Source organism: Paroedura picta, chromosome 16 (assembly GCF_049243985.1).
Source record: "Paroedura picta isolate Pp20150507F chromosome 16, Ppicta_v3.0, whole genome shotgun sequence".
NCBI classification, from domain to species: domain Eukaryota; kingdom Metazoa; phylum Chordata; class Lepidosauria; order Squamata; family Gekkonidae; genus Paroedura; species Paroedura picta.
In genome coordinates, this window is record NC_135384.1 from 13,996,281 (window position 1) to 14,015,745 (window position 19,465).

The 19,465-nt window shown below is 43.0% G+C and overlaps 3 protein-coding genes across 3 annotated transcripts; all 3 read left to right on the plus strand.

Annotated features, from left to right (window-relative positions):
- The first annotated feature begins 329 nt into the window (after window positions 1–329).
- LOC143825392 (olfactory receptor 12D1-like) lies at window positions 330–1,271 on the plus strand. The gene is made up of 2 exons (XM_077313420.1): window positions 330–891; window positions 1,009–1,271. The coding sequence occupies exons 1-2, from the start codon at window positions 330–332 to the stop codon at window positions 1,269–1,271; spliced, it is 825 nt and encodes a 274-aa protein (XP_077169535.1).
- A 5,458-nt stretch (window positions 1,272–6,729) lies between these two features.
- Window positions 6,730–8,021, plus strand: LOC143826448 (olfactory receptor 14I1-like). Its single transcript, XM_077315262.1, has one exon. The coding sequence runs from the start codon at window positions 6,730–6,732 to the stop codon at window positions 7,663–7,665; it is 936 nt and encodes a 311-aa protein (XP_077171377.1). The 3' UTR covers window positions 7,666–8,021.
- Window positions 8,022–17,430: 9,409 nt separating this feature from the next.
- LOC143825393 (olfactory receptor 12D1-like) lies at window positions 17,431–18,724 on the plus strand. The gene is made up of 3 exons (XM_077313422.1): window positions 17,431–17,992; window positions 18,110–18,327; window positions 18,716–18,724. Exons 1-3 carry the CDS (start codon window positions 17,431–17,433, stop codon window positions 18,722–18,724), a joined length of 789 nt encoding a protein of 262 aa, XP_077169537.1.
- Window positions 18,725–19,465: the final 741 nt, after the last annotated feature.

Genomic DNA, 19,465 nt, shown 5'->3' on the forward strand with positions numbered 1-19,465 from the left:
ATGCAAGTGTTTAAGAGGAAATAGGCCATTGAGAACTTCTGCCTACTAGCTGTGTGTAGCATTCTAGTCATTAATAATACTGAAGAAGCCTCACAGAAATGGATGCTACCGAGAAAGAGCAAATTCTAACAACAATGGTAAAGTACATGGGAATCAACAATCTCAAATGTGGCCTTTCAAAAATGCACAGAACTTGAGATGTGATTTGGGCATCCACACTGTCAAAAGATTCATCAGAGTCAACCTCAAAGTTTTCTATGCATCAAGACTTTCATTTTGTTATGGAGCAGCTGACCAGTTGTCAATTTTTGTCTTCCGTTTCCACAGCAATGGAAAACCAGACCGAGGTGCATGAGTTTGTTCTCATTGGACTAACAAAAGACCACCAAAAGCAACACATTCTCTTTATATTTTTTCTACTGATCTACATAGCCAGCTTACTGGGGAATGGAACCATTTTGGCAGTAGCAGTAGCAGAACCACGCCTCCACACCCCGATGTACTTTTTTCTAGGCAATCTCTCCTGGTTGGACATATGCAGTTGTACTGTTACTGTGCCCAAAATGCTGAGTGGATTTCTAAGGGAGCCCCAGGCAATTTCTTTTATTGGGTGCCTGACTCAGCTGCACTTTTTCCACTTCCTGGGAAGCAGTGAAGGCATCCTACTGGGGGTTATGGCACTTGATCGCTGTGTAGCTATCTGCAAACCTCTACGTTATCCTGTCATCATGAATAAATGGGCTTGCCTTCTACTAGTTGGGGCCACTTGGGCTGCTGGCTTCTTTCATGCCCTTATGCACACAGTTCTGACTTCCCACCTTTGGTTCTGTGGCCCCAATCATGTCCAGCATTTCTTTTGTGACCTCAAGCCCCTCCTAAAGTTGGCCTGCAGTAGTACCGCTCTCAATCTCAAACTTCTTAATATTGTAACTGGTTCCATTGCCTTGGGTGCCTTCTTCCTCACCCTACTCTCCTACTTTTACATCATATCCTTCCTCTTCTTTAAAGTCCAGTCTTGGGAAAGCCGAAGGAAAGCCTTCTCAACTTGTGCTTCCCATCTGACAGTTGTGGCTCTTTTGTATGTTCCAGTTCTTTCCAACTACATGCTTGCATCTACTGGTGAATCGGCCGAAAGAGAGATGATCATCACTATATTGTATAGTGCAATCACTCCAGTTTTGAACCCTCTAATTTATACTCTTAGGAATCAAGAGGTTAAATCTGCTCTGAAAAAAATGTTGACCAGGAAACAGATGTCTGGAAGGACATGAACCTATTATGTGTTTCTCTGTCTTTCTCCATCTTCTCTATCTTCTCCTTAGCTGCAGTGATTGCCTGTAAAAGAGTTGAATTTTGATGTGCTCAAAATGTTTGAGAATCAAATAAAGAGTAAGTTAAGAACTAAAATAAAACAAAGAACTGTATTCTCTCACCAATATTGTATAATCTTTTATGACCAAGACGCACAACCAAGAAAGGGAAGACGTAATTGCCAATGGTATTCTTAAGTTCCTTAGGACAAATTAAGTCACCACAAAGTAAATTAAGTAACTCTATTCTATTAGTGAGCCTCTTGTGGCGCAGAGTGGTAAGGCAGCTGTCTGAAAGCTTTGCCCATGAGGCTGGGAGTTCAATCCCAGCAGCCGGCTCAAGGTTGACTCAGCCTTCCATCCTTCCAAGGTCGGTAAAATGAGTACCCAGCTTGCTGCTGGGGGGTAAACGGTAATGACTGGGGAAGGCACTGGCAAACCACCCCGTATTGAGTCTGCCATGAAAACGCTAGAGGGCGTCATCCCAAGGGTCAGACATGACTCGGTGCTTGCACAGGGGATACCTTTACCTTTACCTTTATTCTATTAGTGTTGATGCTGGGGGAGGAGACGTTGCCCTGTTGATTTCCAGTGCCATAAAATTGGGGAGGTCACATCTTTAGTTTAAAAATATTTGACTTGCATAGTGTGAGGTTTGTGCCTAGAGAAGACTCATAACAACATGGGTTGGCATAATAAGGAGCACTGGTATAATATTTATTTCTAACACACATGCCCTCTCTGTGCAGAGTGAAACAGTAGCTGAGAGTAGTGTTCCTAGATACCACATATCTTATAAGGTGGTGCTCCAAAAAGAAATATTATACCAGTGTTTTTTGGGGCTACACCTAACAGATTTCCCTTCACCACACAGCTATACATCATAATTGAATTTATATAAGAGTGCATTATTCAATAATATTGACCACTGAGGAAGACTCAGTAGGGTCAAAACGTGTTTGGTTTATTCGTGTGCAGTTAGATCTGTATAGTTTTTTAATATGTTTTTAATATGTTTTAAATATGTTTTTTTAATATGGCATGTGTGCTGGCTTGCTCTAGAGAGGGGGCCTCCTTATGAGGTTGGGGGTAAGCAGAGCCAGGCATCCCTCACTCATGGAGGAGGGGGCCTTGATGACAAGGAAATCCAGCAGAGGTTCACTCCTCAATGTATTCCCATATTATTGCCACCTCCCTTGTAACCAGCAGGACATTAGGAGCACATAGAACCTAGTGGGGTGTCAGGTGGACTTGAGCATGCTTTGGCTACAAGAAGGCTGGATCCATTTCCCCATGCCATACAACACATCCTATTAATAAAAGTTGTTGCCAGTTGAATGCGAACAAAAAGTTGAGTCAGCATCCTTCATGGTGTGATTTTTTTTTAATGGTGGAAGATTCAGTTATGTATCTCCCATGGTCTTGATTCTTTCTTTGTCAAAGATCTTGACAACATATTCCAATGCATTGAAAGTAATAAGATTAAGCACAGTCCTATTTCTCCACCAGCTGTCTTATGATTGACACAGACAGAAATTAATCATTTGATTCAGAGATTGACCGTTTATGCACTGGAGGTTTCATGCCAGGCTGCAGCCTGGAGTTTTAGTCGTAGCAGGTTGCCCCACCTCTTCCTGCACCCACACGGGGGAGCATTTGGCTCGGTGCTCCTAATCTGCCTCCAATTTTTGCACCTGCATAGGAGCTGGCGCAGTGAAGTTCCCAGTGCGTAAATGGTCATTGAAGGGCTGGTCCTAGCACCAAGATGGAGGAAAGAGGAAAGCTGTACAAACTGAAAAGGAAGCAAGCTGGCAACAGACGAATCTACTTTTTGCATCCTAAGTTCAAACAATGATGTTAAGTACCATGACAGGGAACTCCAGCAAACTCTAAAAGCTGTAAAGTTCATCTTTTACAACAACAAAGATTTGGTATGTTATTTTAATACTTTTTTCCCTTATGTATAATCTTGGACATTAACAATACATTTCATCCATATAAATGTGTTGTGCAAACCACTGTTTTTTCCCAAGAACGAAACCCTCTCCAGAGGCTCATGTGTTTTATTCCCATGTGCACAATGCCCTCAATGACACCCACAGCACTTCATAAACCAGAAAAATAACTGGATGCACTCGGCAACAAACGTTTCTTCATAAACATATAATGCTCTCCTTTATTCCCTTTGCTATATTCTCTGTTCCATTATCTCGTTGGACCAGTAGCCTCATCAAGGTATGAACTGGGATCTCAATATTCTGGGATATTTTACCATGATGCTAAAACATATGCAAAAAATTTAGTGTCTGTTTTACTTTGCCTCACTCTCCCTTATATGGAGACAAAATGGTTAAAAAAATAGTTTAATCTGAATTTTCTGGGGTGTTAGAGATGCTTAATGATACAGCTTTGCTGGTGTTATATTAGAACATATTTAGAGATACGACAAATGTCCTTTCTATATGTCTTAGATCAGTTGACTTTTTCTAGAAATAGGTAGAAATGTTGAAATACAGGCTTCTATCTTGTGAGAAGGATGAATGAAAGCCTATTAGTTTCCTGCATTTCTCCCTTTCACTGAAATAGAAGAAGAAGAGTTGGTTCTTATATGTCGCTTTTCCCTACCCGAAGGAGGCTCAAAGCGGCTTACAGTAACCTTTCCATTCCTCTCCCCACAACAGACACCCTGTGGGGTGGGTGAGGCTGAGAGAGCGCTGATATCACTGCTCTGTCAGAACAGTTTTATCAGTGCCGTGGCGAGCCCAAGGTCACCCAGCTGGCTGCATGTGGGGGAGTGCAGAATTGAACCTGGCATGTCAGATTAGAAGTCCGCACTCCTAACCACTACACCAAACTGGCTCTCTTTTGCCCCCTGAAAAATAATTCTTGGATCATGTGGATGGACCCGGGGAGGCAGAGAAGAAGTGGAAGTGGGCAAAACCACCCTTCGCCCCCCTTCCCTCAGCATGGCTAAGTTTGGGGGAAGGTACTTTATACTGGAGGACAGTTAGTGGAATGGAACATCTGAAACAGAGACTGACCAATCCATCATGTTCTCTGTGATGATGGAAGAGGGAGGTCTAAGGATGGTTTTTGTCTGTTTTATCCCCTTGCTTAATTCCCTAACTTATATGGGTGTTCATCCACACAAATTCTGGGGAACCAGGTATAATCTTTCTGATGATTAAAAGGGATTTGAAGGGAGAGGGGTGTATGGGGCGGAACCAGTGTTCCCTTGATGTTTAATGGCATACAGGACATTAAACTGAAAAGCCAAACAGATACTTCTGTTTTCAGAACATAGTGTTCTGGGGAAACGTGGCACCTTGCACTGGGCAGCACAATTGCTAGACTTGCACAGCTGAAGTGTATGACTTGGACCCAGCAAATGATACCAATGGACATAGAAATTCTCTACCTTCACCTACCCCCACCCTCTCTCTCTCTCTTCCATCCCTAAGAATCTCCCTCTCTGCCTCTTCCTTTTCTGTTAGCAGAGCAGTTCTGGGTTCTTGGATCACTAGTGGTTAATGACACGATAGGAGGAATATTTTGTATCCCCATGTTCACATCACAGGACAGACTGAACCATGTACTTCCATAGAACAGAGAAGATTTTTTAAGAATATGCTTCTTAAAGAAATTTCTGGGTATACCACTGAATATTACCATAAAGTCGCACATTGGTATTTTGAATAAGCAGTGGTTTTTAGGCAAATCCATAGGTCTTCAGTTAGAGGTGTTTTTATGTCAATCGTGGGCTTAACCACTGAGTCATGTCCTACCCTTAATTTTAAATTTTAATTAGGAACATACGCATATAAGAAGAGCCCTGCTGGATCAGACCAGTGGTTCACCTATACCAGCATCTCGTCTCACACAGTGGTCAACCAGTTCCTCTGGAAGTCCAACAACAGGTCATAGATGCTGAGACTTTCCCCTGATGCAACCTCCTGGCTCTGGAGTTTAGAAGTTCAGTGCCACAGAATGTGGAGGTTCCCTCCAGTTGCCATGGCCAGGAGCCAGCGATGAATCAATCTATCCTCCTTGACTTTATCTAATCCTCTTTTCTTACTATTAGCGGCTCTTAGGCCAGTTTGGTGTAGTAGTTAGGAGCACGGACATCTAATCTGGGGAGCTGGGTTTAATTCTGTGCTCCCCACATGCAACCAGCTGGTTGACCTTGGGCTCGCCACAGCATGGATAAAGCTGTTCAGATTGGGCAGTGATATCAGGGCTCTCTCAGCCTCACCCACCCCACAGGGTGTCTGTTGTGGGGAGAGGAAAGGGAAGGCGACTGTAAACTGCTTTGACACCTCTGGGTAGAGAAAAATGGCATATAAGAACCATCTCTTCTTCTTCTTCTAGGCAATTCCTTGGATATTCAGGTAGAGATGTTTTTTTTACTTCTCAGTCATGTGCTTCACCTTTGAGACTGTTTCTACATTAGGAGATATTCCTTGTTTTAGCCTCGCTTTGGATTTCATTTGCATGCTGTGAGTTGGCTCTAGCCTTTCTGTGTTTGGGCTCTCCCCCCACCCCCCAATTTCCCAGACTGAAAATTTTGATATAGTTTCTCACAATTAGTCCGCCACAGGCAGTCCCCCCATCATGCTATGCTCCCTTCCCCTTTTCAAAAAGAATGTGTATTTTGCAAAATGGTACCTGCTTGTTGTACCTTTGCTTTTTATTGCAGCCCTTAATCCCACCAGTCTGAGCCCTTGATCACAGAATAGAATAGAATTAAAATAAATATCGTAAATATGCTGGTATAAGGGTAGTCAAGGTGGAGTCAGAAGACCACCCAGAGGTACACCTGGCTTCCTAAGTACAAAGAGGTTCCACAGGAAAACATTTCTGCAATGGAAGGTGATTTTTTTTTAAATATCATGCCACAATGATATTCCTCCCCTGTCCAATGTTTCCTCTCTGCAGGCCCCACACCCAATCTACAGTAATTTTTTCCACCCTGAGTTGAAACCTGTTTTACAGGAACTCATTCTCTTAAAGCCTCAAAACATACTTTTAATTTTTTTAATAAAATCTCTCCACAATCAAAGAATTTATTCAAGCTTCATTCAGACCCCCCAGATGAGCAAAGCAGGTAAAGTGCATAAGACGACTATTATATTTCTCAAAGAGAGAAGATTCCTCGCACAATTCTTCAGCAATCATAGCTCAAAGAAGAGCACCTGGAGGGGGGGGGGTTCTGTGCTGCGAGTACCACTTTGGACTTCATTGCTGCCGAGCTGCCATTTATTTTTTCACACTGCAGAGAAGGACTAAGTGTGGAGATTGGAAATGCAGCCATTGTCATTCAATTCAGTTCCAGGTCTTAAAATTACTACAATAAGAATCATAATTCTTACTGTTTGCTTGTGTTTCCTTTTTCAAAGGTTATACAATTGGGATTGAAAAAATGTTCAACAGAACTGCTGTGTCTCATTTTCTGCTCCTGGAATTCTCAGAGGTTCGGGAACTGCAGTTTCTCCACTTCAGTGTATTCCTGATGTTGTACTTGGCAACTGCCACAGGGAACCTCCTTATTATCTCTTCAATCGCCTTAGACCATCACTTGCACACCCCCATGTACTTCTTTCTGATGAACTTGGCTGCACAGGACCTTGGCCAAGTGTCAGTCATCCTCCCCAAATCCATGATCAATTCCCTCATGAATACCAGGCACATTCCATATTCAGGGTGTGTTGCTCAAGTCTTCTGGTTTTTGTTCTTTATATCATCTGATTGGTGCATCCTGACAGTCATGGCGTATGACCGGTATGTGGCCATTTGCAATCCTTTACGTTATGAGATGGTCATTAATAGGCAGGCTTGCGCTGAAATAATTGCTGGTGTGTGGATTGCTGGTTTTCTGTATGCAGGGATACATACCATTGGGACTTTTGCCACCCATTTCTGCTCTAATGTTGTCAATCAATTTTTTTGTGAAGTCCCACAAGTCATACAACTGTCCTGTTCTCACTTAAATCCAATTGAATTAAGTAATATTGTGATTGGAGCTTCCCTTGTGCTCGGGTGTTTTGTTTATATCATTGTATCTTATGTGCACATTTTCACCACGGTGCTAAGATTGCCTTCTGCAAAAGGTAGGCAGAAGGCTTTCTCCACCTGCATCCCCCACCTCATTGTCTGCTCCACATTTATATTTACTGGATGTGTTGCCCACCTGAAGCCTACCTCTAAGAATTTTTCTTGGATAGATATGATATTTACCATCCTCTATTCCCTGGTTCCACCTATGTTGAATCCAGTGATTTACAGCATGAGAAACAAGGAGATAAAAAAAGCCATGTCAAAACTTTTAAGGTTGAGGTACATTGCTAGAAACACATGATCATTAAATTGCATAGCTAGTGAGTACCCAATGTAGAGGGCTAATTTTATTGTTTAAAGTTTAGGTTCCATAGTGGGATGGATTCTTCCACTCCACTGAGGAAGTTAGTTTAATTACTGAACATTCATTCAATAATGGACCTGAGAGTATCTGTTGTATTGCAAAGGAACTTCAAGAACAGGCTAGAAAGGGAGATTGCAGAAATGCAAGTTATTACAAAAGTCAGTACTATGACATATCCAGGATTTAACAGGGACAAAGGTTTTTAATCTCACTATTCCTGCTAACTTGCTCAACTTGTGTATCCATGTTCCTCACTATTTATTTCATTTGTGATGTGACTGTAAGATATGGCAATGTAATGGAATTTTGAGTTTGACTCCCTGGCCTTGGGATAGTTACCAGCAATTCCCTGGGAGGAATGTTTCACAGTTGTATGGAGATGGATGGAGCAAGCAGCATACGGAAAGGTGTGATCCTTTGATCACTAATAAAAGGCAGTTTGGTTTCTCCCTGGGTTTTTGTAAAGTACACTGAATTCTAGGGGATTGATTGGCTGTTTTGACAAAGGATTATCATTGGCTGTATTTGGTTGTGACACAGTCTACTGATGTAACAGAATGGATTTTTGCTCTATATTCCCTGTCATGTAAGGAGATCATAGTCTGACGAAGGGTGCTTGCACTCGAAAACTCACGCCCTGAATAAATCTTTGTTGGTCTTAAAGGTGCTACTGGACTCTGAATTTATTGAAATATTTATACTCCAACTTTTCTTTGAGTTCAAGTTAGAAGCCTTCTTCTGATTTAAGTGCATCTTCCATTGGAAGAAGCATCACTTAAATTGGAGGAATAATCCTTAGAATATTAAAATTCATATTTATACCCCACTTTTATCTATCTTAAAGAGTTTCAAATTGGCTTACAATCATATCCCCTACCTCACAAAGGATCCTTGTAGAATAGGTGGGGCTGAGGGATTTCTAAGAGAACTGTGACTTACCCAAGATCACCCAGTAGGCATCATGTGGAGGAGAGGGAATCAAACCCCATTCTTCATATTAGAGTTCACTACCATGAGATCACCATACTATACTGGTTCTCCTCTTTGGTCTAGAGGAAGGCTAAAAAGTCACAAACAAGGAAATTCTGGCATAAATCCTGGTATATCACTGGAACATTTGAAACTCACTTTGGCCACCTCATGAAAAGGAAGGAGTCCCTAGAGTAGAGCCTAATGCTGGGAGTGATTGAGGACAAAAGAAGAAGGGGACAGCAAGCTCCTCACCATCTTTGTTGCCCTCCTCTAGACATGTTCTTGTTTGTCAACATCCCTCTTCAACTGGGGTGACCAAAACTGAACACAGTACTCCAAGTGAGGCCGAACCAGAGCAGAGTAAAGGGGTACCATCACCTCCCATGATCTGGACATGATACTCCATTTGATACATGATACAGCCCAAAATCCCATTTGCCTTTTTAGCTACCAAGTCACAGTGCTGACTCATGTTCAATGTATAGTCTACTAAGACTCCTAGATCCTTTTCGCACATGCTACTGTCAAGACAAGTCTGCCCCGTCTTATATTGGTGTATTTGGTTTTTCCTACCTAAATGCAGAACTTTAAATTTGTCTCTATTGAACTTCATTTTATTCAGTTTAGCCCCCTTCTCAAGACTATCAAGATCAACCTGTATTCTGTTGCTGTCTTCAGTTGTGTTTGCTACCCCGCCCAGTTTAGTATCATCTGCAAATTTAATAAATCATACAAATCATTTATAAATATGTTGAACAACACATTGACACTGCGGAGGGTGTTCAATGAAGAGTGATGGCGGGTGGCTCTGTGATGGGTGGAGAAGGAGGGGCCATGGGCCTATTTAAGGCACCACATGCTCACTGCACCATTCAACATCCTAGCAGAGATTAATCTTCAATTAAACAAACTATTGACATTGAAGTGTAAGGAAGTTTACAAAATGGCTTACTATGCTGGAAATATGACTTTATTGTATCATAGGGCCTGCCTTCAATTTCAGGAGAATGAGGGATTGGACCCAATCAACTTTTCTGCTGGTGAAAAAAGAAAGAAGAATTTCCCTCAAAGAGAAAAGAATTTCCCCAAAAGATCATGAAGGTATCATAAGACCTACATGAACAATTTTGGCTAAGGCTTACCAGAGGCCTGCCAGTTGCTGCTGCAGAAGTGTGGCTCATGGAGGGTGCACGGGGTTCTCTGCAAGCCACACACAGAGCCACATGGTATAGGGATGTGCCACTGGGGGCAGTAGAAGAGGCCAGCCCACAGTGCTCTAAAAAAGCACCCTGTGAAGTGGGCTTGGCCTCTTTCTACCACAGTGGCCGAATTAAGTGGTTGAGCTTGCGGTGACAGGTTTTATTTACAAATTTGTCACAGCTGGGAGTGTGGTTTCAGCATGGAGAGGAATTACCCCATCAGTTGGGTGTATTGAACTCCCCTGGTTAACGGTCTTCCATAAGAGATGGCAAGCCTTAGAGCAGGGCCAAATCAGCTGGGGAGGCAATGGGAGCTTGCAGAGCCAGGTAGCCTAGGGTGTGTTGGTATAATGTACCTAGTGACAGCTAACAGCTTCAAGTTGATCAAACTGATCTAACTGACAGGTACTGATCATGTGAGAAGTGTCAGGTGTACATGAATGACACAGCACAAATGCTTCTATTGGCTGGATAGTAAGCTGATGCAATACTAGAGAAGGTTGCATGTACATAGATTGTATATATAAGGAGTGATGGGGGAGCTGTCTCTCTCTCTCTGAAATGCCATTGTGCGCGCAGCACTCTGCTGGATAACTTGTAAATATTCTGTACATAAAAAGGCTAAGGACCTACAAACCTGTTTGGCTTGTGTTCTTCTGCCGCATCGAAGTGACACACCACTACAACGATTTCCGCTTATCTCTGCTAAACCACCCAAAAAACGCCAACAGGGTTATGGGCCCAGAGGTTGCGTTGCGATGGTGAGTTTGTGGCAGTGGTGTTATCCTGAGTGCTTGGATGCCTGCTGAGGAGAAGGAGTCGTCTGCCGGTACTGAAGGTACGGAGGCAGGCGGGAAGAGAGACGTGTTGATGAGTTCTCCAGCTGCGATGACGAGCACAGCTGCTATCCCCGTGGAGAAGCTCAACTCGGAGAACTACAATGTGTGGGCGCTGCGGATGAAGCATTATCTAACCAGAGAAGGGCTCTGGAGGTATGTGGAGAATCCCCCTCCCAGTCCGAGTTCACAGGAAGAGGTGGCTGATAAGAGGGCTCTTGCTACAATTGTGTTAGCTGTGGATGATCAACAATTGCTGCATATCTACAATGCTGACTCTGCGAGCGAGGCATGGACTGCTCTGAGCAATGTTTATCTCCAGGACACGGCCGGTACGCTGATATCTCTGTCAAGGAGGTTGTACAGAACTCAGATGATGCCAGGTCAGTCTGTGAGATCACATATTGATGCTCTGGGTGAGTGCTTTCGAAATTTGGAGCTTAGAGGAAAAGCTACTTCGAAATTGGATCGCATTTTCATTCTGCTTTCATCTCTGTTACCTGAGTTTGAACCTGTCGTTTCCAGCCTGGAGGGCTATGAAGCAAGTGATTTGGAATGGAGCCAAGTCACTGGGCGGCTACAAGATTTTGAGTCCAGGCAAGTTGCCAAGGGAGTCTTATCTGTGTCTGGGCATATGGCCAAAGGAAAATCGACTTCGTCTGTGGAATGTAAAGAGTATTCGGGCTCCCAGGTGGCTGCTGTCTATGCTAAACCAAAGGCCAAGTATGCGAGCAACTTCCAAAAGCAGGAGAAGGTGTCTGGGAGAGTGAGAAAGTGCTGGATTTGTCAGTCAACGGGACACATTGCTCGTTTCTGTTCAAAGGCTAATTCCCAATCGGTGAAGGATGTTACAAATAGTGCCCAGAGGACAATGGGTACTGCTACGATCAAGCTCGTGAACACAGCATTACCCTCAGGAGGGGACTGGGTAATCGACAGCGGAGTTACAGGAATCTTCTGCAATGACCAGAGGCTGCTGACAGACATTCAGACATCTCAGCTAAAGGAAGTGCGGCTGGCTGATGGACAAACAACAGAAGTTGTCTGTATGGGTTCACTATATCTCCCACACCTTAATTGTACTTTCAAGAATGTAATGTGTGTCCCCTCACTTCGTTCCAATCTCCTAAGTGTGTCTGTCTTAACAAGTGAAATGTTTGATGTCATATTCACTGAGAAGGGGTGTTCAATTTGGAAAGAAGGAAAGGAGTTGGTGAAGGGGAGTTTGTCTGATGGTGTGTATCTGTTGAAGGAGGCTTCAGAAAGTGCACAGGTTGTTGACAACACTCCCATTCACAATAATTGTATACATTTATTGCACCGAAGGGCTGGGCATATAGGATACTCAGCATTGAAGAAAACCCTAGATATTCTTGGGGTTGACAACATCTCGGAGTGTACAAATTATTTGGATTGCCAGGTGTGTAAGGAAGTAAAAGCCAAGGCGTTTCCAGTGGCTAAAAGAAGCACAAGAGTAACACACAGACCTCTTGAGCTAATACACATGGATCTTATGGGAAAGATGCCATCTAGTGTCTCAGGACGGCAGTACATGCTTTGTATAGTGGACGATTATAGCAGGTTCTGCTGGACACTAACTATGAGGCACAAGTCAGACACATTCAAGCTATTTAAAACCTGGTGTCTTAAAACACAAAAGCAGTTGGAGTGTCAACTGTCCTCCATACAAACAGATTTTGGGGGTGAGTTTATTTCTCATGATTTTGAGCAGTGGCTGGAGAAAAATGGCATCAGCCATAGGATAGGAAATCCTGGGTGTCCCAGTGAAAATGGAGTGGCTGAAAGACATATAGGCAGACTGCAGACAGTCATGTGGTGTATGTTAAAAGACACAAGATCTTCTACGTGTCTGTGGGCAGAGGCTGTCAGTGCGGCCTGTTATGTATGTAACCGTGTGTGGTCGAGTTCTGTTAATCACATTCCATACTTCCTATTGTATGGAAAACTGCCTAAGTTGAACTACTTGCGAGTGTTTGGGTCTGGGGCTTGGGTGTCCATTCCCAAAGCAAAGAGAACTAAGGCAGGGCCACGGTCAAAGTTTCTGAAATTCATTGGCTATCAGTCTGGAATGAAGGCATATCGTTTTCAAGAGGGACAAGCTGGAGTGAGGTTCAGCCGTTCTGCTTCATTCAATGAGCAGAATACCTGGCCTCACATACAGAGTCCTGAGATGGCTATGCTGCCAGTCACTCCAGATGCTGGTGAAACAAATCACAATGACCAGGAAGGTAAAATGCCTGTTCCATCTCAGCAGATGCAGGCAAGCTCAGAGACTAAGCCAAGTGTCAGAGCAACTCTGAGAAAGACTGCAGGGGTTCCTCCAAACCGCTTGCAGTATGAAACTCTGGGAACTCCAGTGATAAACTTTGTTGGCACACAGGAGCCAGAGAGTTTCAAGGAAATTCTGGGTTTTGCAGAACCAGAAAGAGGCGCCTGGCTAGGAGCCATGCAGGCGGAATTTGACTCACTGGTAAACAACGAGGTATTCACAGAGGCAGAGTTGCCTGAAGGAAAAAAGCCTATATCTTGTAAATGGGTTTATCGTCTGAAGCAAAAGGCAGACGGTTCTTCACAGGCAAAAGCTAGGCTTGTGGCAAGAGGTTTTTCACAAAAATTCGGGACTGATTTCACAGAAATTTATGCACCCACAGCAAGGTCCGAAGCGGTGCGTAGTGTGCTTGTGAAGGCCAGCATTAGTAAGATGCGAGTCACACATCTTGATTTTGACACTGCATTTTTGAATTCTCCTCTTAGGGAAGAATTGTATATGGAGCAAATAGAAGGGTTTCCTTGTTCGCATGAACAAAAAGTGCTTCGCCTGAATAAGAGCATATATGGGCTCAGGCAAGCAGCCCATTGTTGGAACAGGACGTTAAGTGAAGCTCTGATAGAATTGGGGTTTCAGCAGTCAGTGGCAGAGCAATGTCTCTTTACCAAAGTTGACAGCTCTGGTGAACAGTAATTGCTCATATTTGTGGATGATGTGCTCCATTTACATGCCACAGATGCACAGGCAGAATGGTTTCAAAACACAATTGGAAACAAGTTCAAATTAAAGTGCTTAGGGGCTGTAAAAGCATACTTGGGACTTGAAATTTCACAAAGTGAGAATGGATGTTATGAGCTCTGTCAGAGTAAGAAGATTGGTAAGTTGCTAGAGCAATATGGAATGGCAGAGGCTCATGAGGCGAAAACACCTATGTCAACAGGGTGTCCTAAAGAACCTAAAGATGATTGTTTTCCACATAAAGCCTTATTTCACTCTTTAATTGGCACATTGATGTATTTGGCCAATTGGTCACGTCCTGACATAATGTTTGCTGTACACTGGTTAAGCCAGCAATGCTCCAATCCCTGTAAAAAGGATTGGGTGGCAGCTAAGCACATTTTGAGATATTTAAAGAGAACGAAAAACCTGAAACTCAAGCTAAATATCTCTAAAGGTACAAGTGTATATGCCTATTCTGATGCAAGCTGGGGCGATGACCTAGGGACAGGAAAGTCTACTACAGGTTATGTGATATATTGTTATGGTGCCTTGATAGTGTGGAAGACACAAAAAAAACAATCACTTATAGCTACGAGTTCCGCTGAAGCAGAGTATTCAGCGCTAAGCCAATGTATATTGGATTTAGAGTGGATTTCACAACTGTTTAAGGATCTGCATATTGAGTTTGCTAAATCAATATCAGTATTCTGTGACAACACAACTGTACAGGCAATAGCACACAATAAAGTTTTGAAAGGACGTAGCAAGCACATAGTGATACGCTATCAAACTGTTAGACAATCTGTAAATAGTGGTTTCATCCAGATACGAAATTGCAAAACTGATGAGAATGTATCTGATGTATTCACAAAGCCTGTATGTATAAACAAACATGAACTGTTTAGTAACATGTTAGGACTTTACTCTGTTATCTGAGGAGGGGTGTTGGTATAATGTACCTAGTGACAGCTAACAGCTTCAAGTTGATCAAACTGATCTAACTGACAGGTACTGATCATGTGAGAAGTGACAGGTGTACATGAATGACACAGCACAAATGCTTCTATTGGCTGGATAGTAAGCTGATGCAATACTAGAGAAGGTTGCATGTACATAGATTGTATATATAAGGAGTGATGGGGGAGCTGTCTCTCTCTCTCTGAAATGCCATTGTGCGCGCAGCACTCTGCTGGATAACTTGTAAATATTCTGTACATAAAAAGGCTAAGGACCTACAAACCTGTTTGGCTTGTGTTCTTCTGCCGAATCGAAGTGACACACCACTACAACGATTTCCGCTTATCTCTGCTAAACCACCCAAAAAACGCCAACAGGGTGAGGCCAGAGGAGGTCTGTGCCTCCCTTTGGTACCCCAGGTGGGACGCTTTCCTTTGGTTGGGTCCCAGTGGAAAAATGGGGACCTGGTTCCTGGAGGGGGAGGACCAGATGACCCCAAGGACACTGCTGCAGTCAGGTTCCTTAGTGGTCAGCTGACCATATGTGCAGCCCTCCTATCCCATGCCAGTCCAACACTCTTTGTACATTATTAAGGTTGTGGCCTTGTTGAACCCAACCTGATTGTGTCCACATCCTCCTTGATCTAAAATGCCTCCTTGAAAGTCAAAAGCCATGTTGGACAGAGGCTATAAAAAATAAGGCAATGTTGACAGAAAAATCTATATCTAATCCTGGGATACTGTCAAAGGTTACATGTCTACCATAGTGACTTCACAGTTCTTTGTTATTCAAAATACTCCTTTGTGCTAGTCAATTTGAGTGTTCTTTTTTCACGCCATCTTCTTTTTTCTCCTGACAGCTTTTACTCCAATACATTCACTTGATATTGACATTCTCTTTATGACAACTGCCTGCAAAGATATGTAAATAATGTCTAACATGTATATGCCACAAAATGGCATAAAACCTACTTAAAACAGGAAGAAGAAGAAACAAAACAGGGACATGAGCAAAGCATATGAGTGAATAAAAATGTACTTATTGAGATATGAAGCAAAAAAAGGGTGGCATATTTATACTTCTCTAATGATCACTTTACTCCCTGACTTATAGTTGACACGATTGCCTTAATGATATCCTTCCTTGCAGCCATTTATGGGAAAAGTGGGTCATATTTGGAAAAGTGGGTCATATTTATGGGAAAAGTGGATCATATTAAGTAGATATTGGAGCATTAAAAAATAAACTTTCAGCCATGGTTAATACATGTAGACTTAAAAGTAATTCTAACTTAATTCAAGGACACTTACTCACACAAATTTTGCATGCACTTTGAAAACTAGTTAGATGCAAATCAAAATGTACTCTAGTAGACTTGGGAAATCCCTCAAGCAGTAACATTAATCACCCAACTTTCTAACATAGGGCCTTTTCGCACGGGGATCTTTGTTGCAAATTGTTTGCGGAATGAAAAATCGCCATTTAAAATAGTGGAATTCGTCGTTTTGCACACCTGGCTTTGTAGTGGAATCAGTTGCGTTTTTTAGCATTTCCCACAGGCTTCCGGTCTCGGCAGAAATCGCTAGAAAGGAAGCACTATTGCCAAGCTCGTCCCGCCCCTGGCCGTCAAGCAGCCAATGGGCAGCCGTTAGCATGCTCCCAAACAGCCCCTTTCCCTTTAAGAAAGGTTTTTTTTAAAAAAAAACAGACCCATAGCAACGAATCTGTGTAGATTCGTTGCTACGGAGAGACCCATCCAGCTGCCTAATGTGAGCTGTCGTTTGATTGTATGATCGTTTGCACGCTGCCTCGAGTGATAAAAAAAAATCCCCCCCCCCCTTCTCATGGGCTCGATTTTCGGCTGAATTTATGTGTAAAAAATAAAGGGACTTTATTTCAGCAAACGGGCTTTTAAGTGGTTTGTGCTTAGTGACTAAAGGTGAAGGACTGAAGCCAGGGAAGCCTCTAAACAGAAAGAGGCTCGCCGGTGCGTTTATCCCCGCTCGCTCCGAGAAAAAAAAATGGCGATCGCTTCGCCGGAAGTTTGGAGGAGAGATCCAGGGGGAGGGACTTTGAAGAACCAGCAACAATGGTAACGCACAGGTCTTTAGCGCTAGTGTTGCAGATTGGTTGCAGGAGTGTATCGCTATCCGGAGGGTGAATCCACTTTTCTGGATTCCCCTGAAAGCGCTAAAACGAAGCGCTTATTGCTGATCGGTTTCAGGAGTGTTGCAGATTGTCTACGACGTCGTGGGTAATGCCAAATTAGTAGCGTTTTCAATTAGCAACCATTGTGCTATTTTTAAGCCGTGGGAAATGGCCCATAGATTTGCTGGAATTGCTTGAATTAAAAACAACAGCAACACTAATAGAAGGACACTGGAAAGGGCACAAGACTAATTCAAATGTTTAAGAGGAAATAGGCCATTGAGAACTTCTGCCTACTAGCTGTGTGTAGCATTCTAGTCATGAATAATACTGAAGAAGCCTCACAGAAATGGATGCTACCGAGAAAGAGCAAATTCTAACAACAATGGTAAAGTACATGGGAATCAACAATCTCAAATGTGGCCTTTCAAAAATGCACAGAACTTGAGATGTGATTTGGGCATCCACACTGTCAAAAGATTCATCAGAGTCAACCTCAAAGTTTTCTATGCATCAAGACTTTCATTTTGTTATGGAGCAGCTGACCAGTTGTCGATTCTTGTCTTCCATTTCCACAGCAATGGAAAACCAGACCGAGGTACATGAGTTTGTTCTCACTGGACTAACAAATGACCACCAAAAGCAACACATTCTCTTTATATTTTTTCTACTGATCTACATAGCCAGCTTACTGGGGAATGGAACCATTTTGGCAGTAGCAGTAGCAGAACCACGCCTCCACACCCCAATGTACTTTTTTCTAGGCAATCTCTCCTGGTTGGACATATGCAGTTGTACTGTTACTGTGCCCAAAATGCTGAGTGGATTTCTAAGGGAGCCCCAGGCAATTTCTTTTATTGGGTGCCTGACTCAGCTGCACTTTTTCCACTTCCCGGGAAGCAGTGAAGGCATCCTTCTGGGGGTTATGGCACTTGATCGCTGTGTGGCTATCTGCAAACCTCTGCGTTATCCTGTCATCATGAATAAATGGGCTTGCCTTCTACTAGTTGGGGCCACTTGGGCTGCTGGCTTCTTTCATGCCCTTATGCACACAGTTCTGACTTCCCACCTTTGGTTCTGTGGCCCCAATCATGTCCAGCATTTCTTTTGTGACCTCAAGCCCCTCCTAAAGTTGGCCTGCAGTAGTACCGCTCTCAATCTCAAACTTCTTAATATTGTAACTGGTTCCATTGCCTTGGGTGCCTTCTTCCTCACCCTACTCTCCTACTTTTACATCATATCCTTCCTCTTCTTTAAAGTCCAGTCTTGGGAAAGCCGAAGGAAAGCCTTCTCAACTTGTGCTTCCCATTTGACAGTTGTGGCTCTTTTGTATGTTCCAGTTCTTTCCAACTACATGCTTGCATCTACTGGTGAATCGGCCGAAAGAGAGATGATCATCACTATATTGTATAGTGCAATCACTCCAGTTTTGAACCCTCTAATTTATACTCTTAAGAGCCTCTTGTGGCGCAGAGTGGTAAGGCAGCCGTCTGAAAGCTTTGCCCATGAGGCTGGGAGTTCAATCCCAGCAGCCGGCTCAAGGTTGACTCAGCCTTCCATCCTTCCGAGGTCGGTAAAATGAGTACCCAGCTTGCTGGGGGGTAAACGGTCATGACTGGGGAAGGCACTGGCAAACCACCCCGTATTGAGTCTGCCATGAAAACGCTAGAGGGCGTCACCCCAAGGGTCAGACATGACCTGGTGCTTGCACAGGGGATACCTTTACCTTTTTTAATTTATACTCTTAGGAATCAAGAGGTAAAATCTGCTCTGAAAAAAATGTTGACCAGGAAACAGATGTCTGGAAGGACATGAACCTATTATGTGTTTCTCTGTCTTTCTCCATCTGTCTATCTTCTCCTTAGCTGCAGTGATTGCCTGTAAAAGAGTTGAATTTTGATGTGTTCAAAATGTTTGAGAATCAAATAAAGAGTAAGTTAAGAACTAAAATAAAACAAAGAACTGTATTCTCTCACCAATATTGTATAATATTTTATGACCAAGACGCACAGCCAAGAAAGGGAAGACATAATTGCCAATGGTATTCTTAAGTTCCTTAGGACAAATTAAGTCACCACAAAGTAAATTAAGTAACTCTATTCTATTAGTGTTGCTGCTGGGGGAGGAGACGTTGCCCTGCTGATTTCCAGTGCCATAAAAATTGGGGAGTTCACATCTTTAGTTTTAAAATATTTGACTTGAATAGTGTGAGGTTTGTGCTTAGAGAAGACTCTTAACAACACGGGTTGGCATAATAAGGAGCACTGGTATAATCTTTATTTCTAACACACATGAGGTGCCCTCTCTGTGCAGAGTGAAACAGTAGCTGAGAGTAGTGTTCCTAGATACCACATATCTTAGAAGGTGGTGCTCCAAAAAGAAATATTATACCAGTGTTTGTTGGGGCTACACCTAACAGATTTCCCTTCACCACACAGCTATACGGCATAATTGGATTTATATAAGAGTGCATTATTCAATAATATTGACCACTGAGGAGGACCCAGTAGGGGCGAAATGCGTTTGGTCTATTCGTGTGCAGTTAGATCTGTATAGTTTTTAATATGTTTTTTTAATATGGCCTGTGTGCTGGCCTGCTCTAAACAGGGGGCCTC

What these genes read in the sequence shown, in the direction of transcription:
- LOC143825393 (XM_077313422.1), top strand. Translation starts at nt 17,431, where the DNA reads ATGGAAAACCAGACCGAGGTACATGAGTTTGTTCTCACTGGACTAACA. An exon ending in CCTCCTAAAGTTGGCCTGCA is followed by an intron (nt 17,993 to 18,109) that starts GTAGTACCGCTC and finishes TCTTCTTTAAAG; the next exon opens with TCCAGTCTTGGGAAAGCCGA.
- LOC143825392 (XM_077313420.1), top strand. Translation starts at nt 330, where the DNA reads ATGGAAAACCAGACCGAGGTGCATGAGTTTGTTCTCATTGGACTAACA. An exon ending in CCTCCTAAAGTTGGCCTGCA is followed by an intron (nt 892 to 1,008) that starts GTAGTACCGCTC and finishes TCTTCTTTAAAG; the next exon opens with TCCAGTCTTGGGAAAGCCGA.
- LOC143826448 (XM_077315262.1), top strand. Translation starts at nt 6,730, where the DNA reads ATGTTCAACAGAACTGCTGTGTCTCATTTTCTGCTCCTGGAATTCTCA.